Raw genomic sequence first — 23457 nt, 5'->3', positions numbered from 1 at the left:
TGAAGGAGTCAGGTTGGTTACCCATCTTTTGCTCATCCTCATCCATTAAATAAGTTCTAGACCACAGCGGCCCTTATTCAACCCAAGTTTCTGTAACTGGCTTGTTATTTAATGGTTGGTCATCAAATGGGACGAACCATGAAGAGGGAACATTGGAATAGCAGACTTACTACAGAAGTTACACTGTGTAGCAAATTTGTTGATCTATGTTAAATTTGTGATGTATAGCTCTATGTTGCAATGTGGCAGAATTGGCAGAAATAGGGTAGCAACAGTGGAGGTAAGATTAATTTGCATACATGCAGCCGATTGGTCATATGCGGATGAGTGTAGGCCAGGATTTGAAAGGGCCACTGAGCTAGAATGGCAGTTGGGGAGGAGAGAGCTGAACATTCCAAAGGGGCGGAGTTAAGTTTAAAAATAAGCAGTTAGAGAGTCAAAAAGTTTCAGTTAGGGAATCCTGTTTGTGAAGGACAGTTAGGAACTTCCATGGGAGAAAAGCAGTTAGGAAAATGAAGCTTAAGTTTTAAAGAGAATAAAGAAGTGCCAGTGTGGTTTAAGGTGGAAAATAGTCCTGTCAAAAGTGTATAAAAAAGTAACATATTTGTTGATGTGAAACAGTTGAAGTTTGATAAGAAAAGTTAACTAAGGGAAAGATATTGAATGTAAGACTCAAGACTGTAACAGAACACACAAATGTAACCATAAGCGTTGGAGCCAGAAGCTATAAATAAACTTTGTTACTTTGTTTACTACAAGTTAGAGAGTCAAAAAGTTTCAGTTAGGGAATCCTGTTTGTGAAGGACAGTTAGGAACTTCTGTGAGAGAAAAGCAGTTAGGAAAATGAAGCTTAAGTTTTAAGGAGAATAAAGAAGTGCCAGTGTGGTTTAAGGCAGAAAATAGTCCTGTCAAGAGTGTATAAAAAAGTAACATATTTGTTGATGTGAAACAGTTGAAGTTTGATAAGAAAAGTTAACTAAGGGAAAGATATTGAATGTAAGACTCAAGCCTGTAACAGAACACACAAATGTAACCATAAGCGTTGGAGCCAGAAGCTATAAATAAACTTTGTTACTTGGTTTACTACAAGAGTGTCTCAAGCCTGTAATATAAAAGCTTCAAGGAAAAATCTTACAAGAAAGCCCCAGCCAATTTAAAAGGGGGAAAATACATCAATACAAGGCAGTAAATCTTTTTAAAAGTAAATATTTTTCCCTCTACATTGTCACACAATAAAAGACACCTGAAAAAGTACTGAAGTAGCGAAAGGTCGTCCCACACTGCAAACCACGAAAACAGGATAGGGATGTTCATTAAATGTCTTTATTTTTCTTCTCCCACCATAATAAAAAATAAATTAGTCATAAGCAAAAAATATCAAACTTTTCCCATCATCAGAGAATATGTATACAAATATGAAAAAAGATACTGTACAGTTGTGATTCAGGTGCATTGCTGGCATACATATTCCTGAACTAGTCTATAAGTACTTTTTAACTTATGCATTTTTTAAAAAAGAAAAAAAATCAATCTGTAGAAGTGGATTATTAACCACGAAACAAAGACACAATTAACTATGGATTTACTGTATGATACTTATATAGAGAAATATGTCGATGTAGTATAAAACTCCAGACCAAAGGCTGGTTAGTATTGCCAAAAGAACTGGACAGAAATGTAGATGGCATATATAAATAAATACATTTTTAGTCCCTTTTATTGGTTAAAAAATAACCAGGCACAATACAAAATCTCACATTCTACATAATAGAACTGCTTTGATGCCATTGCTTGTTCCATATAGACATAGTTTAGAATACGTATTTTCCTATAAACATCTTGCTATTTACAAATATAAAAATAAGTTATAATAAAAGTATATCCTTCCTTGTTTGGGTTTGTTTTAGTTATATATAAACTAAGATTTGCAATAAGGGAAGATTCCCCTTGACTGTTGATGAACAAATCTTCCATAGGCTAGGATAGGCTCAGAATTAGAGAAAATGGGGAACTATTGATTACTGAACCAAAGTCAATTGATTAAAATGAAAGCCAGAACGTAAAAATTAGGCCTGGGTAACAACGGAAAAAATTGTTTCTAAAATCGATTTGTATTTGGGGTTTTTTTTTGTTTCGATATTTAAAATAATTACAAAATTTTCCTTTTAAAAAGTTCGATATTTACAAAATTTCGTAAATGGTAAAAAATTAACGAATTGATTTCCGAAACAATAACGAATCGATTCGTTAATGGCGGACGCGACCGCGAAATACGCTAAAAAACCTCCAAAACCTTCTGAAGCTTCCCTCTCCCTCTGTTGTTGACTGTTGGTGTGATATTATAATTTTTTTTCACTAATTAAACTGGCCCAGACATGCGGAAATAATAACGAAACGACCTCAAAACAATAACGAAACGAATACAATATCGAAATACGAAGCATTTACAAAACGTTTTTGAAAATTCATTTTTTTTAAATAATTGCTCCAGAATGGTTCGTTATCGTTTTGTAATTGAAAAAATTAACGAATTATTAACGAATTACGAATTAACGAAACGAAACCGCCCAGCCTTAGTAAAAATATAATGTCCCTCTCGCATTTCAGGTGAGATTTAGAGCACAGATTTATGCAAGAAGAACATTGGCACATCTAACCTACAGTTACCAACACTTCCAACTAGGGCTGGGCAACCACGGAAAAATTTGTTTCTAAAATCTATTCGTTTTTTGGGGGTTTTTTGCGTTTCGATTTTTAAAAGAATTCCGAAATTTTTCTTTTAAAAAGTTTGATATTTACGAAATTTCGTAAATTACAAAACAATTACGAAACAATTACGAATCGATTCGTTAATGGTGGACGCGACCGCGCAATACGCTAAAAAACCTCCAAATGGGACAGGGGGAACTTCTGAAGCTTCCCTCTCCCCCTGTTGTTGACTGTTGGTGTGATATTTATAATTTCTTTTCACTGATTAAACAAACAACAACTATAAAATTTGCCCCAGACATGCGGAAATAATGAAACGATTTCAAAACGATAACAAAACGAATACAAAACGAATTCGAAACAATTACGGAACGAATTTAAAAATTCGTTTCATTTTTTAGTTGCTCCTGAATGGTTCGTTATCGCTTCGTTATAAAAAAAAAAACGAATTTTTAACGAATTACGAAATTACGAAACGAAACCGCCCAGCCCTACTTCCAACTATGGCTCACCAATGGGTTGGCCAATATCATTTCCTTCCATCATCTGGATGGCTTTCCATCCCAGAAATTTGAAACAAATGAGGTCGTATTCAGGATAGCTACTCCCCATCAAGATATAAGGATCTAGGGGAGTGGTTCTCAACCTGTGGGTCGCAACCCCTTTGGGGGTCGAACAACGCTGTCACAGGGGTCACCTAAGACCGTAGAATAATAGAATCAAAGAGTTGGAAGAGACCTCATGGGCCATCCAGTCCAACCCCATTCTGCCAAGAAGCAGGAATATTGCATTCAAATCACCCCTGACAGATGGCCATCCAGCCTCTGTTTAAAAGCTTCCAAAGAAGGAGCCTCCACCACACTCCGGGGCAGAGAGTTCCACTGCTGAACGGCTCTCACAGTCAGGAAGTTCTTCCTAATGTTCAGATGGAATCTCCTCTCTTGTAGTTTGAAGCCATTGTTCCATTGCGTCCTAGTCTCCAAGGAAGCAGAAAACAAGCTTGCTCTCTCCTCCCTGTGGCTTCCTCTCACATATTTATACATGGCTATCATATCTCCTCTCAGCCTTCTCTTCTTCAGGCTAAACATGCCCAGTTCCCTAAGCCGCTCCTCATAGGGCTTGTTCTCCAGACCCTTGATCATTTTAGTCGCCTTCCTCTGGTGCGCAGAATTGGACACAATATTCCAGGTGTGGTCTAACCAAAGCAGAATAGAGGGGTAGCATTACTTCCTTAGATCTAGACACTATGCTCCTATTGATGCAGGCCAAAATCCCATTGGCTTTTTTTGCCGCCACATCACATTGTTGGCTCATGTTTAACTTCTTGTCCACGAGGACTCCAAGATCTTTTTCACACGTACTGCTCTCGAGCCAGGCATTGTCCCCCATTCTGTATCTTTGCATTTCATTTTTTCTGCCAAAGTGGAGTATCTTGCATTTGTCACTGTTGAACTTCATTTTGTTACTTTTGGCCCATCTCTCTAATCTGTCAAGATCGTCGGAAAACACATATTTTTGAAGGTCTTAGGAACCGAGACACCGCTAACTTTACCCTGCCCCCTTTACTTCCCAAAGACCCCTTCTTCTTCTCTGGAGGGAGGTGGTGATGTCACTCAGCCCTGCATCTCCTCCCTCTCCACCATTTTAGGAGGAAGAAACAGGGTTGATGGGAATGAGGTTTGCTTCAGAGCCAAAAGGGAAGAGGAAGGAGGAGGAATAGGCGGAGGTGAGAAAGTAGAAGGTGAGGGAGTGGGGCCTAGTGAGGGGGGAAGGGCTTAGAGAGGGGTGGAGTGGCCCTCCATGGTGAAATCTCAGGGAGAAAGAGAAGTAACATTGAAAATACATCCTGCATGTCGGATATTTACATTACATTTCATAACAATATCAAAATTACAGTTATGAAGTAGCAATCAAAATAATTTTATGGTTGGGGTCACCACAACATGAAGAACTGTATTAAAGGGTCATGGTATTGTGAAGGTTGAGAACTACTGATCTCGGGAATGTGTCTACTATTTGCAGACTCATTTATATTGGTCTCCTACTGTATCATAGATGGTTGAGAACGTTTGCTTACCATTGTGTTTAACTGAACCAGGATTGTGGCGCAGCTGGCTGAGTGTCAGCTGCATTAAGATCACTCTGACCAAAAGGTCATGAGTTCGAAGCCAGCCCAAGTTGGAGTGGGTTTCCAAACAATTGTGTGTAGCCTGTTGTCAACCTTTGCAACCCGAAAGACAGTTGCATCTGTCAAGTAGGAAAATTAGGTACTAGGGCTGGGTGGTTTCGTTCGTTAATTTCGTAATTCATTATTGATTCGTATTTAAATTAGCTTATGATCCGATATTGAGCCATGCAGGAGCAACTAAAAATCGAAACGAATTTTTCAATTTATTTCATAATTGTTTCGTAATTGGTTCGAAATCGTTTCGAAATCGTTTTGAAATCGTTTCAAAATGTTTCGTTTTTATTTCCGTATGTCTGGTGCAAGTTTTATAGTTGTTGTTTGTTTTATCACACCAACAGTCAACAACAGAGGGAGAGGGAAGCTTCAGAAGTTCCCCCTGTCCCATTTGGAGGTTTTTTTTAGCGTATTGCGCAATCGCGACCGCCATTAACGAATCAATTCGAAATTTACGAAATTTCGTAAATAACGAATGTTTTTTAAAGAAAAATTCAGAATTCTTTTAAAAAACGACATGCAATGGACCCCCTAAAAACGAAACGAGTTTAGAAACAAATTCCGTTGTTACCCAGCCCTATTAGGTACCACCTTAAAGTGTGGGGAGGCTAAATTAATTGATTTATGAGGCCATAAAGAAGACTCCAGCAAAGCATTCCAGTGGGGAAGCACGCGGGGAATGCGGAAGTGCTTCATCAGCGTCGCAGATGGACGATGAAAGCGACAGCTTCCCTGGCGGCCAGAAAAAGTTAAATAGCCTCTGTGTATGTCTGTATATGTTTGTATGTCAAAAATTGGCATTGAATTTGACAGCCACCATGTTGAGAGATGATTTGACAACCACCATATTGAGAGGTGATTTGACAACCACCATGTCAGACTACACAGAGAAGCCATTCAAATCCACAAGCATGTGGACAATTTCAACAGAAAGGAAGAAACCACGAAAATGAACAAAATCTGGCTACCAGTATTAAAAAACTCAACAATTACAACAGCAAAACAACAGAAAGTAAACATTTAGGCACATCAAATCACCTCTCAACAAAAAAAGATTCCCCCAGGCACTTCCAAGCCATTAAATGCTAATCAAGGTGGTCAGTTGAAACATTCACACCTACCTCAAGCAGACAAGAGTCCTTTGTCCCACCCTGGTCATTCCACAGATATATAAACCCTTTTTCCTACTTCCAACAGACCTCACTACCTCTGAGGATGCTTGCCATAGATGCAGGCGAAACGTCAGGAGAAAATGCTTCTAGACTATGGCCATATAGCCCGAAAAAACCTACAACAACCTACTGATTGATCATTTTTTCTGATCAAAAGCCAGACACAACCATCAATTGGCATCTATATGAACATGTCTGGTTTAGGACAATATGCATTTCGTTTACTGTTTCCCGTCTCCTTGAAAAGCAGGAAAGGAAATTGACTGAACATCAAGCAATTGCCACAGAGATGGAAAAATGCCGGAGTGGGTGCAATCACGCTCCGACATTGCAAATGAAATACCTAGGCAGTCCACATCGCTGCCGATGGGAATGTGGTGACTCTGAAATCGCATGATTGTTTACTACAAATCAATTAAGGAAATGGCAAAATAATGACGTCTTGCAGGACTTGGTGGGCCAACGGGCGAGCGGATTACGGTAAAAAGCATTCCTCTGCAGGAGGGTCTTAATTAGTGTTGACTTTTTAATAAGTCAAAGATAAAAAAGAAACAAGCGCATGAGATGTCAGGGAAGGAGCCAAATACCGTGATCAAACAAAGCTCAAGTAATCGCTGGAGAACTGGCAGTACAATCTGAGCTCACCCTGCATGGAGCTGAACTAGATTTTCTTTCCATCTTTATTTGCCCTGAATATAGGCATTCATGCCCAGGCATTAATCATGGTGAGAAGCGGTATGGCTTTCAAATCTCCCTAAATAACCACATGTGTCTTCTCCTATAGGTCCCTTTTCTATCTACCATTTTGGTCCAAGGCCTGCTCCAAACTTTTTGTTCTTGTATGAAAGGCTCTGTGTTCTATTTTCTCCCAATACTTGGCAGATTGTCTACCATGGTAGGCACCATCTTGGAATTCAAGCCGTGCCAACAAAGTGAAAAAATAGGACAAGTGCAAAGAAGCCAGAATGGATGTCCGAAGAACTTCTAACTGTGCTAAGACACAAAAGAGACATGCACAAGAAGTGGAAAATGGGAGAAATCACCAAAGAAGAATTCAAACAAATAGCCAACATCTGTAGGGAAAAGGTCCGCAAGGCTAAAGCATAAAATGAGCTCAGGCTTGCCAGGGATACAATCCTTTGTATCGTCAAAGGCTTTCATGGCCGGAATCACTGGGTTGTTGTAGGTTTTTTCGGGCTATATGACCATGTTCTAGAGGCATTCTCTCCTGACATTTTGCCTGCATCTATGGCAAGCATTCTCATTGCTAGTGAGGTCCTCACAACCTCTGAGGATGCTTGCCATAGATGCAGGCAAAATGTCAGGAGAGAATGCCTCTAGAACATGGCCATATAGCCTGAAAAAACCTACAACAACCCAGTGATTCTGGCCATTAAAGCCTTCGACAATACAAAGGACTGCTGTCAGTTCCACCTATGTACATGGCTCTTTCAAGGCTGTAGACCATTTAACACCTGCCTCCACATCTGTGGAAGGGTCTTCCTTTTGACCTCCAGCTGGAGGAAGATCTCAGACATTTCCATAAAGCAGTGATTCTCAACCTGGGGGTCGGGAACTCTGGGAAGGAGTTGCGAGGGCGTGTCAGATGGTCACCAAAGACCATCAGAAAATACAGTATTTTCTGTTGGTCATGTGGGTTCTGTGTGGGAAGTTTGGTCCAATTTTATCATTGGTGGAGTTCAGAATGCGATTTGATTGTAGGTGAGCTATACATCCCAGCAACTACAACTTCCAAATATCAAGGTCAATTTTCCCCAAACTCCACCAGTGTTCACATTTGGGCATATTGAGTATTTGTGCCAAATTTGGTCCAGATCCATCATTGTTTGAGTCCACAGTCCTCTCTGGATGTAGGTGAACTACAAATTCAAAACTCAAGGTCAATGCCCAACAAACCCAGTATTTCCTGTTGGTCATGGGACTTTTGTGTGCCAAGATTGGTTCAATTCCAAATGACAAAATCAATCCCTCCCCCCAACCCCACCAGTATTCAAATTTGGGTCTATCAGGTATTTACACCAAATTTGGTCCAGTGAATGAGAATACATTCTGCATATCAGATATTTACATGACGATTCTATTGTCGGTGGGGTTCAAGGGGCTCTTTGATTGTAGGTGAACTATAAATCCCAGCAACTACAACTCTCAAATGTCAAGCTCTATTTCCCCCAAACTCTACCAGTGTTCAAATTTGGGCATATTGAGTATTCGCGCCAAGTTTGTTCCAGATCCATCTTTGTTTGAGTCCACCGTACTCTCTGGATGTAGGTGAACTACAACTCCAAAAGGCCAATGCCCATGAAACCCTTCCAGTATTTTCTTTTGGTTATGGGAGTTCTGTGTGTCAAATTTGATCCAATTCCATCATTGGTGGAGTTCAGAATACTCTTTGATTGTAGGTTAACTACAACTCCCAACTGACAAAATCAATACCCCCTTCCAATACCCAACCAGTATTAAAATTTGGGCGTATTGGATATTTGTGCCAAATTTGGTCCAATGAATGATAATACATCCTGCATATCAGATATTTACATTATAATTCATAACAGTAGCAAAATTGCAGTTATGAAATAGCAACGAAAATAATGTTATGGTTGGGGGTCACCACAACATGAGAAACTGTATTAAGGGGTCGCGGCATTCGGAAGGTTGAGAAACACTGCGCTAGAGGAATTTTTGGACTAATCACAAAAATTGTGGATTTCAGAAAACTCTTCTATGGAGAACTAGGGTTTGAAACTAGGAGTAGGAAAGACCTTCCTCTTCCAGCAGGCCTTTGAGAACTGATCATCGGACATGTAAAGAGCTTCCTTGTTCTAACCTGCAGTACTACTACTGTGATTTGGACTTTTCAAATAGTTTTCATTTTACAGACGGCTCAATATTATTTCAATCTTGAATTTTGTATATGTTTTTGGACTACATGTGGTTTTAGTTGTATCTCTTTTGATCTGTAAGCCATTTCAAGTCCATTTTTGGGGGAAAGAAGGGTATAAATAAAGAGATGGGTGGATTCAGGGTGGAGATGCCTCAAAACATCGTTAGAAAAGGTTTTCAAGGTTGCGGGTTTTTAAAATCTGAATTGTGGGGACTGATTTTGGATTGGGGCATCGTATGGAATCCAAATGGCAGCACTAGACCCTTAAAAGAGCCATATTCAACCAGGTGATTCCCATTCCTGCCCCATGTGAGCTCGAGGCTTGATCCCATATGGATCACCACATTAGTTTTCCACAATCAACTTACAGTGGGTTGCACCCAATGGTTCCTCCAAGGCTCTGCCTTTTCAGTCTACGTTTCCCAAGGGCAAAGAGTTCCTATACAGAATGTGTTAATAAGAGCAGACCGGTATGGATTGTTTGCACCGTGGAAGTGTCCAGCAACGTGGGAAACTTCTTTTCCCAAAAGCAGGATCTCTTCGAATTTGAGCAATCTCAGAGAAAGAGGTCGAAATTCGGGCCAGTCCTGGAGCCAATGTTATCTGCGCCCCAGAAACCCGGACTGCCGGTTCGCGACTCTCAAACAGGAGGCACAGCAGGCCGTCTTGTAGTAAGTGTAGACGCAGAGCCGGGCTTGAACTACGACATTGCAGTTGTAATATTTGTCCTTGCAGTTCTCATCTGGAAAAAAAAACACAAGAAAGGTATCTGTAGCGAAATTGCTAGTCTATGTTAAATTTTTGGTGTATAGCTCTATGTTTACATATGGCAGATAGGGATGAATAAGCACAGACAGGGTAGTAACAGCAGAGATAGGATTCATTTGCATATGGAAGCCAATTGGTTATATGCAGATTAGCGAAGGCCCAGGATTTGAACAGGTTGCTAGGCCAAAATGACAGTTGGGGAGAGCTGAGCTAAACATTCCAAAGGGGCGGAGCCAAAGTTTTAAAAAATAGGCAGTTAGAGAGTCAAAAGAGTAGTTAGGAATTGCTGATCGTGAGGTACAGTTAGAGAGTTAGGATTTGCTGTTTGTGAGGTACAGTTAGAGAGTTAGGAATTGCTGATCGTGAGGTACAGTTAGAGAGTTAGGATTTGCTGTTTGTGAGGTACAGTTAGAGAGTTAGGATTTGCTGTTTGTGAGATACAGTTAGAGAGTTAGGATTTGCTGTTTGTGAGGTACAGTTAGAGAGTTAGGAATTGCTGATCGTGAGGTACAGTTAGAGAGTTAGGAATTGCTGTTTGTGAGGTACAGTTAGAGAGTTAGGAATTGCTGATCGTGAGGTACAGTTAGAGTTAGGAATTGCTGATCGTGAGGTACAGTTAGAGAGTTAGGATTTGCTGTTTGTGAGGTACAGTTAGAGAGTTAGGAATTGCTGATCGTGAGGTACAGTTAGAGAGTTAGGATTTGCTGATCGTGAGGTACAGTTAGAGAGTTAGGATTTGCTGTTTGTGAGGTACAGTTAGAGAGTTAGGAATTGCTATTTGTGAGGTACAGTTAGAGAGTTAGGGATTCCTGTTTGTGAGAGACAGTTAGGAACTTCTGTGAGAGAAAAGAGTTAGGAACTCCTGTTAGAAATAAGCAGCTAGTCAAATAGAGCTCAGGTTTTAGGAACCTAAAGAAAGCCAGTGGTGCTTTAGTCAGAACATAATTTCAGTCAAGAGTGTGTAAAGCAAGTAACATGTTTGTGAATTTTGGACCCTCTGACTACGTTATAGCTTTTGCTATCCATTTTTGTTTATTCTGTGGCTGAGATCTATCTTTATGTTTTATATTTTGGACTATTAAAACAGCCAGGAAGTAAGTGCTGTTTTAATTAAATTGTTTAATACGAACTGTGAGTTGGGTTCATCTCTGTCTAAATATTGACAGAGCCCTGACATCATGACATTTTCCTCCCCCTTTTCTTTCCTCAATTAGAAACCATGTTTGATTATGCATCAATAGTTTGGAAATACAGCTCTTTAAGTATATTTTAATAAGAAAATGAAGCTTTTTTTTATTTCTCTGCTACATCTGTCAGGTTGGCAGGCATGGGTTTGTCATTGCTCAGCTTCTGCCTTGCCAATCTGATTACTCTGCTTGAACCGATCTAGTATTACCTCTCATATTTGCCAATAGATATTAGAGGGTACTTAGGGAGAAAACAAAGCTTTCATCTCCTCTGCTTCTAGGTTTTGGGCTATACCAGGTATGGGCAAACTTTCTAACTTTGGGGGCTGCATGCTAGCACTCCTTGCTAGGAGGACTGGCTGCCCAGTGATGGAAGGAAGGAAGGGAAGGATGGAAGGAGAGAGAGAGAGAGAGAGAGAGAATGAAGGGAAGGAAGGAAACAAGGAAGGAAAGGATGGAAGAAGAAAAAAGCAAAGGAAGGAAGGGAAGGATAGAAGGAGAAAGAGAGAGAATGAAGGGAAGGAAAGATAAAAGGAAAGAGGGAAGGAAAGGAAGAAGAAAGGAAAAAGTGAAGGGAGAAAAGAATGAAGGAAGGAAGGGGAAGGGAAGGGAGGGGAGGGATAAAGGAAACAAAAGGGAAGGAAGGAAGGAAGAGGGAGGCAGGGAAGGATGAAAGAAAAGGATTAAGGAAGGAAGAGGGAGAGAAGGGAGGGAGGTAAGGAGGAAGGAAAGAGAGAAGGAAGGAAAGACAAAAGGGAGGGAAGGATGGAAGGACGAAAGGGTGGGAGGGGGGGAAGGAAGGGAAGGGAGGAAAGAGAAAAGGAAGGAAAGACAAAAGTGATAAAAGGAAGGAAGGAAAGGATGGAAGGAGAAAGAGAGAGAGAATGAAGGGAAGGAAGGGAAGATAAAAGAGAAATAAGGAAGGAAAGGAAGGAGGAAGGTAAAAGCGAAAGAAGGAAGGAAGGGAAGGATGGAAGGAGAAAGAGAGAGAATGAAGGGAAGGAAAGATAAAAGGAAAGAGGGAAGGAAAGGAAAGAGGAAGGAAAAAGCGAAGGGAGGAAGAAAGGAAGGAACGAAGGGGAAGGGAAGGGAGGGATAAAGGAAAGACAAATGGGAAGGAAGGAAGGAAGGGGGAGGGAGGAAGGGAAGGAAGGAAGGAAGGATGAAAGGAAAGGATTGAAGGAGGAAGAGGGAGAGAAGGGAGGGAGGTAAGGAGGAAGGAAAGAGAGAAGGGAGGAAAGACAAAAGGGAGGGAAGGATGGAAGGACGAAAGGGTGGAAGGGAATGGAGGTAGGGAAGGGAGGGAGGGAGGAAAGAGAAAAGGAAGGAAAGACAAAAGTGATAAAAGAAAGGAAGGAAAGGATGGAAGGAGAAAGAGAGAGAGAGAGAATGAAGGGAAGGAAGGGAAGATAAAAGAGAAATAAGGAAGGAAAAGAAGGAGGAAGGAAAGAGAAAAGGAAGGAAAAAAGGGAGGGAAGGATGGAAGGACGAAAGGATGGAAGGGGAGGGAGGGAATGGAGGGAGGAAGGAAAGAGAAAAGGAAGAGAAGAAAAAGGGAAAGAAAGAAGGAAGGAGAAAGAGGGAGAGAGGGAAGGAAGGATGAACGGGTGGAAGAGAAGGAATGAGGGCGGGAGAAAGAGAGAGGGAAGGGAAGGAGGGAGGAAAGAGAGAAGGAAGGAAGGATAGGATGGCGAGAGAGGGGAGGACCTCGCAAAAGAGCACCATGGGTTGCATCCAGCCCCTGGGCCTGGGTTTGCCCATACCTGGGCTATACTTTACATTCACTAGGTTCCTAGTTTTCATTTGTATCCGTGCCTTTGAAGATGATCGATGGGATTATGGATATTTGACAATACAATATATTATAACCACATTTTATTTTGCTGGTGGGACAGTGAAGGAATGTCTAAATTCTCGGTGACATGTTATCATTCATGATACTGCTCGGGTGCTCCTCAGCATCGTTTAAATAATGCATCCACCCCCAAACCACACAGTTTAAATAATGCATGGGGCCAATCGCTTTTGTTCAAAGACAAGTGCAAATCAATTTGGTTTTCCGCGACTCCCGAACGCCAGGTAGCAGGCAGCTGCGTTTGACTGGCAGGCACTGTAGCCAAGTGTTAATTGCTCCACAAAACCCAGCTGTTTCAAGTGGATGAAAAATGGCAGGGACAGCGACATTTCTTATGCATGCCAAGTTCCCTGGTTTCGCAAATATGCCGCCTACCAGCTAAATCCTCGATTTGAAGCACTGCTTCTAAAATTGTGCTTATTTATGCAGCATTCGATGTTGAGAAAACCTCTTAGTTCCCCAGTTTTACTTTCCAACCAATGGGGTAAAGAAGCCTCTTCTTTTACCTGTCCTGTATCTCCCATCTTTTGGCTCCAGTGGGTGACCTTGCTTACCCATTTCCATCATAGCACTGGTATATGGTTGCCGCGGAAATATAATATGCAGATTTGATAAATGTGGATTTGATATGATATGGCCACAGTAGTCCACGCTCTGGTTACATCCTGTATAGACTACTGCAACGTTCTCTACGTGGGGTTGCCTTTGAAGACTGCTCAGAAGCTTCAACGTGTACAGCGTTCGGCAGCCAGGTTGCTAACAGGAGCGGCACTCAGGGAGCATACTACTCCTCTGTTGCGCCAGCTCCACTGGCTGCCAGTTTGCTACCGGGTACAATTCAAAGTTCTGGCGTTAGCCTATAAAGCCCTAAACGGTTCTGGCCCTACTTACCTCTCCGAATGCATCTCCTCCTATGAACCAACTAGGACATTAAGATCATCTGGGAAGGCCCTGCTCTCGGTCCCGCCTGCATCTCAGGCGCGCCTGGTGGGGACGAGAGACAGGGCCTTCTCAGTGGTGGCCCCTTGGCTGTGGAACGCCCTTCCTACAGATATCAGATCAGCCCCCTCCCTGTTGGCATTTCGGAGGAAAGTGAAGACCTGGTTGTTCGAACAAGCATTGTTTTAAGCAGTGTAATTGAATATAGGAATACGGAATAATGGATGATGAGATTGGATTCTGATTTTACTGATGAGACGCTAATGATTGTTATATTGATGTTTAATTGTTGATAATGCTACTGTTTTTAACTGTCCCATATTCGTTTTGTGATGTTTTTGCATTGAATTTTGCTGTTGTTAACTGCTTTGAGTTGCCTGAGGGCTGAGAAAAGGGGTATATAAATGAAGTAAATAATAAATAAATAAATAAATAAATAAATAAATGGTGTGAATGGAACTGAATGGAAGGTGTATGAATGGGAGTTAATAACTTTTGGAGACACCATCCTGAACACTGAGGCTGGCAAGGACTAAATCATTAACTGCCTGCTTGCAGAAACTATAATTAAAAGTTGCTAATGAGAACTGAAAAAGTAAACTGTGATAAGAACTGTGACAGTGATAAGAGAAATGTTTACAATGTTAAGAAGGAAGTCAACACAAAGCTAACACCAATCAAGAAGAATCAACATCTGTCCATCAGACTGGAGGAGGGCCAATGTGGTCCCAATCTTCAAGAAGGGAAAAAAAGGATGACCCAAACAATTACCGTCCGGTCAGCCTCACGTCAATACCAGGCAAGATTCTGGAAAAGATTGTTAAGGAAGCGGTCTGCAAACACTTAGAAACAAATGTGGTCATCGCTAATAGTCAACATGGATTTATGAAAAACAAGTCATGTCAGACTCATCTGATCTCTTTTTTCAATAGAGTTGCAAGCTGGGTAGATGTGGGGAATGCCATGGATGGAGCGTACCTGGATTTCTGTAAGGCCTTCTTTGACAAGGTCCCCCATGACCTTCTGGCAAGGAAACTAGTCCAATGTGGGCTAGGCAAAACTACGGTGAGGTGGATCTGTAATTGGTTAAATGGACAAACCCAGAGAGTGATTCTCCCCAATGCTTCCTCTTCATCTTGGAAAGAAGTGACAAGTGGAGTGCCGCAGGGTTCTGTCCTGGGCCCGGTCCTGCTCAGGATCTTCATTAATGACTTAGATGATGGGTGAGAAGGCAGGATCATCAAGTTTGCAGACGACACCAAATTGGGAGAGAGAGCCAAGACTCCAGAGGACAGGAGCAGGATTCAAAACAATCTTGATAGATTAGAGAGATGATGGGCCAAAACTAACAAAATGAAGTTCAACAGTGACAAATGAAAGATACTCCACTTTGGCAGGAAAAACGAAATGCAAAGATACAGAATGGGGGACAATGCCTGGCTCGAGAGCAGTACGTGTGAAAAAGATCTTGGAGTCCTCGTGGACAACAAGTTAAACATGAGCCAACAATGTGATGTGGCGGCAAAAAAGCCAATGGGATTTTGGCCTGCATCAAGAGGAGCATAGTGTCTAGATCTAGGGAAGTCATGCTCCCCATGCTCTATTCCGCTTTGGTTAGACCACACCTGGAATATTGTGTCCAATTATGGGCACCACAATTCAAGAGAGATATTGACAAGCTGGAATGTGTCCAGAGGAGGGTGACTCAAATGATCAAGGGTCTGGAGAGCAAGCCCTATGAGGAGCGGCTTAAGGAGCTGGGCATGTCTAGCCTGAAGAAGAGAAGGCTGAGAGGAGATAGGATAGCCATGTGAGAAGAAGTCACAGGGAGGAGGGAGGAAGCTTGTTTTCTGCTTCCCTGGAGACTAGGACACGAAACAATGGCTTCAAACTGTCAGGATAGTTGTAGGTATTTCACATATATGTTTTTCAATGTGTTAGTATTGCATTTTAAAGATGGATTCAGTTATGTTCAGCTGTGTGCTAGAATTGTAGTCATTAGGGGCAGTGAGAGTAAAAATCCTTGAGACAGAGATAACAGAAATTCCTTTGCCCAGAGAAGAAAAAGGGAGTGAACCAAGCCAGATGGGCAGGATGTTTTCTTTCTGTGTGTTTAGTCTTGTACTGTGTCAGTCGCCATCTTTATTATCATCATGTAGTCACTTGTGTATAGACGCTTCTAGTAAAGCTATATTGGAACTGAAGAAGAATGCTGTGTGATGATTGAGTCTGTTTATTTTGGAAACCTCACACTTGCTGTGCTGAGACCGGAGAGTCTAACTCTGACACAAACTACAAGAGAGGAGATTCCATCTGAACATGAGGAAGAACTTCCTGACTGTTAGAGCCATTCAGCAGTGGAACTCTCTGCCCCAGAGTGTGGTGGAGGCTCCTTCTTTGGAAGCTTTTAAACAGAGGCTGGATGGCCATCTGTCAGGGGTGATTTGAATGCAATATTCCTGCTTCTTGGCAGAATGGGGTTGGACTGGATGGCCCATGAGGTCTCTTCCAACTCTTTGATTCTATGATTCTAGGATGGAAGACATCTATCATTAATTTTCAACTCTGGGACTACATTAGCAGAATATTCCTATAAAAGACTCAATCGAATAATTCGCAAATTGTGACAGACAGAGAAGTTGTTTATCCTCTACGCTCTGCTCCACTAGGAAGGAGAGAGATAGTGTACGTATGGAGAGTGTCAGATGTGTCATGAAAATTTAATATGTAGATTTGATAAATGTGGATTTGATGTGTGGGGATGAATAGAGAGTTAATAATTTTGGAAACACCAGTAAAATATTACAGCATGCAATAACTAACTACCTGCTTGCTGGACTGTAATTACAACCTGCTAATGAGAACTGAAAAGCAAACTGTGATAAGAATTGGGACAGTGATAAGGAAATGTTTACATCATTCCTTATGTTAAGAAGTAAGTCAACACAAGGTTGAAGTGAAAGGAAAATAGTTTCAGAAGAAACATGTTTGTTTTGATTTTGCATAGATAGATAAATAGATAGATAGATAGATAGATAGATAGATAGATGTTGATATTACAGAACAATATTAAATCCAATCTGAACAGAGTATGCATCTACGTCAGTGTTTCTCAACCTAGGGGATTGCGAGGGGGTGTCAGAGGGAAGTTTGGCCCAAAGCTATCGTTGGTGGGGCTCTGAATGATCGTAGGTGAACTATATATCCCAACAACTACAACTCCCAAATGTCAAGCTCTATTTTCCCTAAACACCACCAGTGTTCATATGTGGGCATATAGAGTATTCATGCCAAGTTTGGTCCAGATCCATCATTGTTTGAGTCCACAGTATTCTCTGGATGTAGGTGAACTACAACTCCAAAACTCAAGGTCAATGCCCACGAAACCCAGTATTTCCACCAAACCCAGTATTTCCTGTTGGTGGGGTTCAAAATGCTCTGTGATTGTAAGTGAACTATAAATCCCAGCAACCACAACTCCCAAATTTCAAGCTCTATTTTCCCCCATACTGCACCTGTGTTCACATTTGGACATATAGAGTATTCATGCCAAGTTTGGTCCAGATCCATCATTGTTTGAGTCCACAGTGCTCTCTGGATGTAGGTGAACTACAACTCCAAAACTCAAGGTCAATGCCCACCAAACCCAGTATTTCCTGTTGGTCCTCCCAGTATTTCCTGTTGGTGGGGTTCAAGGGGCTCTGTGATTGTAAGTGAACTATAAATCCCAGCAACTACAACTCCCAAATGTCAAGCTCCATTTTCCCCCATACTCCACCTGTGTTCACATTTGGACATATTGAGGATTCTTGCCAAGTTTGGTCCAAATCTATAATAGTTTGAGTCCACAGTGCTCTCTGGATGTAGGTGAACTACAACTCCAAAACTCAAGGTCAATACCAACCAAACCCTTCCTGTATTTTCTGTAGATCATGAGAGTTCTGTGTGCCAAGTTTGGTTCAATTCCATTGCTGGTGGGGTTCAGAATGCTCTGTGATTGTAAGTGAACTATAAATCCCAGCAACTATAACTCCCAAATGTCAAGCTCTATTTTCCCCCATACTCCACCTGTGTTCACATTTGGACATATTGAGGATTCTTGCCAAGTTTGGTCCAGATCTATAATTGTTTGAGTCCACAGTGCTCTCTGGATGTAGGTGAACTACAACTCCAAAACTCAAGGTCAATGCCCACCAAACCCTTCCAGTATTTTCTGTTGGTCATGGGAGTTCAGTGTGCCAAGTTTGGTTCAGTTCTATTGCTGGTGAAGTTTAGAATGTGTTTTGATTGTAGGTGGATTATAAATCCCAGAAACTACAACTCCCAATGACAAAATCAAAACACCAGTATTCAAATTTGTGCATATCGGGTCCAGTAAATGAAAATACATCCTGCAAATCAGATATTTATCGGGTATTTGTGCCAAATGTGGTTCAGTGAATGAAAATATATCCTGTAAATATATATGTAAATAAATATGTAAATATATCCATATTTACATGACGATTCATAACAGGAGCAAAATGGCAGTTGTGAAGTAGCAACAAAAATGTAATGGTTTGGGGTCATCACAACATGACGGACTGTATTAAGGGGTCACGGTATTAGGAAGGTGAGAAACACTGGTGTAGATCTAGGTTCTTGTGGGTTTTTTCGGGCTATAGGGCCATGTTCTAGAGGCATTTCTCCTGACGTTTCGCCTGCATCTATGGCAAGCATCCTCAGAGGTATCGAGGTCTGTTGGAAATAGGACAATGGGTTTATATATCTGTGGAATGGCTGGGGTGGGGCAAAGAGCTCTTCTCTGCTGAAGCTAGGTGTGAATGTTTCAATTGACCACCTTCATTAGCATTTGAAGGCCTGCCTGAGCCTGGGAAAATCTTTTGTTGAGAGGTGTTAAGATGTGCTTGGTTGTTTCCTCTCTGCTGTTTTGCTGTTGTAATTTTAGAGTTTTTTAATACTGGTAGCCAGATTTTGTTCATTTTCATAGTCTCTTCCTTTCTGTTGAAATTGTCCACATGCTTGTGGATTTCAATGGAATCAAGGAACATGAAAGGCACTGCAGACTACTTCAACCAGAGAAGTCAGCCATAGCAGAGCACCTGATGAACCAGCCTGGACACAGCATATTATTCAGAGGAGATTCCATCTGAACATTAGGAAGAACTTCCTGACTGTGAGAGCCGTTCAGCAGTGGAACTCTCTGCCCCGGAGTGCGGTGGAGGCTCCTTCTTTGGAAGCTTTTAAACAGAGGCTGGATGGCCATTTGTCAGGGATGATTTGAATGCAATATTCCTGCTTCTTGGCAGAATGGGGTTGGACTGGATGGCCCATGAGGTCTCTTCCAACTCTTTGATTCTATGATTCTATGATTTGAGAACACAGAAGTGCTGGACCACACCAACAACCACCATGTCAGACTACACAGAGAAGCCACTGAAATCCACAAGCATGTGGACAATTTCAACAGAAAGGAAGAGACCATGAAAATGAACAAAATCTGGCTACAGTATTAAAAAACTCTAAAATTACAACAGCAAAACAGCAGAGAGGAAACAACCAGGCACATCTTAACACCTCTCAACAAAAGATTTTCCCAGGCTCAGGCAGGCCTTCAAATGCTAATGAAGGTGGTCAGTTGAAACATTCACACCTAGCTCCAGCAGAGGAAAGCTCTTTGCCCCACCCCAGCCATTCCACAGCTATATAAACCCCCTTTTTCCTACTTCCAACAGACCTCACAACCTCTGAGGATGCTTGCCATAGATGCAGGCGAAACGTCAGGAGAAATGCCTCTAGAACATGGCCCTATAGCCCGAAAAAACCCACAAGAACCTAGTGATTCCAGCCATGAAAGCCTTCGACATTACACTGGTGTAGATCCACCTTTAATTTGATTCCTTCGATATGCAGAGTGGATTCAAATTACTTTCCCGCCACTAGATGGAGTCCCATGGTTAGAAACCAATGGTAACTTTCATCCTACCTATTTCAGGCACACACTCCTGAGTGTTGCATTGCTCCTTTTCGGCTGGCTTGAGCTGCGGGTCACATTGGGTCCCCGGTGTCATGTCGTCGGAGAGACAACGCACCTCTCGGATACGGAAACCTCCTTCGCAGGATTTCGAGCACTGCAAGGCACAGAATGAGATTCACTTTAACAAGTTTGGAAAAGACAAGGCTGCACCTTCTTAATCATAGAAACATTGCAGTTTGACACCAGTTTAATGTTGAAGCTCAGTGCTATGGACATCTTGGACTTGAAGTGTTACAAACCAGCCACCTCTCCACAAAAGTCAACATTGACTCTGAAATACAATACCGCCTGAGCTCTGCGAGTGCAGCATTTTTCCTAATTAAGCAGAGAGTGTTTGAGGACTGGGACATCCGTAGGGATACCAAGCTGCTTGTTTATAAAGCTACTAGCTGTACCCGCCACGCGTTGCTGTGGCCAACCTCCCCTCCCTCTTTCTCTCCTTCCTTCCCTCTTTCCTTCCTTTCCTCTTTTTCTTTCCCCATCTCTCATCTTTCTTCCATCTCTACCTGTTTCTTTCCTCCCTTTCTTTGCTCTTTGGTTACATCCTTTCTTCCTTTCTTCCCTATCTTTTGTTCCTTCTCTCCTTCCTTCCCTCTCTTTTTCCTTTCACTTTTTTATTTCCTTCTCTCCTTCCTTGCTTCTCTATCTTTCTTTCTTTCCTTCTTTCCCTCCCTGCTTCTCTCCTTCCTTCCTTCCCTTTTTCCCTCCTTCTCTTATTACTTCTTGACTGTCCCTTCCATTTAATATTGTATTTATATCTTAGAAAGAAGGAAAGGAAGAAGGAAGGAAGGAGGGAGAGGAAGGAAGGAGAAGAAAGAAGGAGGGACAAGAAGGGAGGGAGGAAGAAAGGAAGGAGGAAGGAAGGAGGGAAAGGAAGGAAGGGGGTGAAGAAAGGAGGGAGGGAAGGAAATGAAGGGGAAGGAAGGAGGAAAGGGAAGGAGGAAGGAAAAGAAGGAAAGGAAGAAGGAAGGAGGGACAGGAAGGAAGGAAAAAGAGAGGGAGAGAAAGAAGGGAAGGTAGGAAAAAAGAAGGAGGGACAGGAAGGGAGGGAGGGAAGAAGGAGAAGGAAGAAAGGAGGAAGGAAGAAGGGGGATGAAGAAAGGAGGGAGGGAAGGAAATGAAGGGGAAGGAAATGAAGAAAGGGAAAGAAGGAGGAAAGGGAGGGAGGAAAAAAAGGAAATGAAGAAGGAAGGAGGGACAGGAAGGAAGGAAAAAGAGAGGGAGGGAAAGAAGGGAAGGTAGGAAAAAAGAAGGAGGGACAGGAAGGGAGGGAGGGAAGAAGAAGAAGGAAGAAAGGAGGAAGGAAGAAGGGGGATGAAGAAAGGAGGGAGGGAAGGAAATGAAGGGGAAGGAAATGAAGAAAGGCAAAGAAGCAGGAAAGGGAGGGAGGAAAAAAAGGAAAGGAAGAAGGAAGGAGGGACAGGAAGGAAGGAAAAGGAGAGGGAGGGAAAGAAGGGAAGGTAGGAAAAAAGGAGGGACAGGAAGGGAGGGAGGGAAGAAGGAGAAGGAAGAAAGGAGGAAGGAAGAAGGGGGATGAAGAAAGGAGGGAGGGAAGGAAATGAAGGGGAAGGAAATGAAGAAAGGGAAAGAAGGAGGAAAGGGAAGGAGGGAAAAAGGAAAGGAAGGAGAAGGAAGAAAAGGAAAGAAAGGGAGGAAAGAAGGGAAGGGAGGGAGAGAAGGAAGGTCCTTTATTCAAGCACCGTGGTGCACAAACGTACATTACATTTTTATTTATACAGATTATCCTCCCCACCCTGCTATACACCTACAAGACATAGACTATCTATGTGTCATAGGGACTGTGGCGCAGCTGGCTGGGAGTCAGTTGCATTAAGATCACTACTGACCAAAGGATCATGAGTTCGAAGCCAGCCCAGGTTGGAGTGAGCTTCCGACCAATTTTGTGTAGCTTGCTGTTGACCTTTGCAGCCCGATAGGCATTGCATCTGTCAAGTAGGAAATTTAGGTACCCCACGTATGTGGGGAGGCTAATTTAACTAATTTACAAGGCCATAAAAATCTCCAGCAAGCATGCAAAGAATGAGGAAGTACTTCATCAGTGTCACAAATGGTCGGTGAAGGGACATAGAATCATAGAATCAAAGAGTTGGAAGAGACCTCATGGGCCATTCAGTCCAACCCCCTGCCAAGAAGCAGGAATATTGCATACAATTCACCCCTGACAGATGGCCATCCAGCCTGTGTTTAAAAGCTTCCAAAGAAGGAGCCTTCACCACACAGAGAGTTCCACTGCTGAACGGCTCTCACAGTCAGGAAGTTCTTCCTCATGTTCAGGTGGAATCTCCTTTCTTGTAGTTTGAAGCCATTGTTCCGCATCCTAGTCTCCAAGGAAGCAGAAAACAAGCTTGCTCCCTCCTCCCTGTGGCTTCCTCTCACATATTTATACATGGCTATCATATCTCCTCTCAGCCTTCTCTTCTTCAGGCTAAACATGCCCAGCTCCTTAAGCCGCTCCTCATAGGGTTTGTTCTCCAGATCCTTGATCATTTTAGTCTCCCTCCACTGACAGCTCCCCTGGTGGCCAGAATACCCTCAGAATATCTGGAAAAGCTGGAATGTTAAATGCCTCTGTGTCTGTCTATATATGCCGTGTGTCTATGATATATGTATGCCATATATATGTACATTGTAATCCGCCCTGAGTCCCCTGCGGGGTGGGAAGGGTGAAATATAAATACTGATCTTTAGGGATGCAATGTTAGTTGCAAAGAAATCCTAGGATTTTATAGCATTGCAGTTCAAGTGGGATTCATCTCGATTCATTCGACAATTCAGAGGAAGAGAAATGGGAAGTGACTTACGGTGCTCCATTCGGTGCTGAACCATTTCGCCCCGCAAGGTTTGAGGTAGCAGGTCTGCTGGCTGGGAGGTCTTTCCAAGAAGGAACACTCATAGGGATCCAACAACTCAAAGCTATTCTCCGTCTTCCTGACGCAGAGCACTTCCCTCTGCTGGGTGCCACTGCCACACTCCATCGAACACTGAAAGCAAAGATAGTGATCGGTTATGGATGGAGTTAGTCTACAGAGCTTTGGAAATCGCCCAGTTTGCACATATCCATTTGAGAATGTGTAGAGAGGAAGCCAACATGCTGTTATGGTTTTTAGGTAGGACTACATTGTTGATTTTTTATTTATTTATTTACTTATTTACAGTATTTATATTCTGCCCTTCTCACCCCGCAGGGGACTCAGGGCGGATTATAATGTACATATACATGGCAAACATTCAAAGCCATAGACACACAACACATATAGACAGACACACAGAGGCTATTTAACATTCCAGCTTTTTGATGAAGGTATTCTGGCCACCAGGGGAGCTGTCACTTCACCCTCCATTTGTGACACTGATGAAGTACTTCCTCATTCTTTGCATGCTTGCTGGAGATTTTTATGGCGTCGTAAATTTACCCCCCCCCCCCCCCCCCCCCCAATAAGCAGTACCTAAATTTCCTACTTGACAAATGCAACTGTCTTTCGGGCTGCAAAGGTCGACAGCAAGTTACACAAATTGGTCGGAGGTGAAAATTGGATTAACTTGTGACATGGAAAGTGCTGACTGAGAAAAACTGCTAAGCCATGGACATAATTGATCTGAAAACTTCTGGTGTAAACAGGACATGTTTACTAGGGCTGGGCGGTTTCGTTTCGTTAATTCGTAATTCGTTAATAATTCATTAATT

General features: G+C 42.2%; 1 protein-coding gene across 2 annotated transcripts in view; it reads right to left on the bottom strand.

The window, feature by feature from the left end:
- Positions 1-8554: 8554 nt before the first annotated feature.
- Positions 8555-23457, bottom strand: part of THSD4 (thrombospondin type 1 domain containing 4) — a 642834-nt gene continuing 627931 nt past the window's right edge. For both annotated transcript variants that reach the window (XM_067471248.1, XM_067471249.1), the window contains 3 exons: positions 22574-22753; positions 19701-19845; positions 8555-9707 (listed from right to left, as the gene is read on the bottom strand). In XM_067471248.1, the coding sequence (XP_067327349.1) occupies positions 9565-9707; positions 19701-19845; positions 22574-22753 (468 nt within the window). In that variant the 3' untranslated portion in view covers positions 8555-9564. The remainder of the gene's footprint in view (positions 9708-19700; positions 19846-22573; positions 22754-23457) is intronic.

Source organism: Anolis sagrei, chromosome 9 (genome assembly GCF_037176765.1).
Source record: "Anolis sagrei isolate rAnoSag1 chromosome 9, rAnoSag1.mat, whole genome shotgun sequence".
Taxonomy (NCBI): Eukaryota; Metazoa; Chordata; class Lepidosauria; order Squamata; family Dactyloidae; genus Anolis; species Anolis sagrei.
The sequence above is the reverse complement of the archived record's forward strand: the minus strand, read 5'-3'. Positions and strand labels throughout refer to the sequence as shown.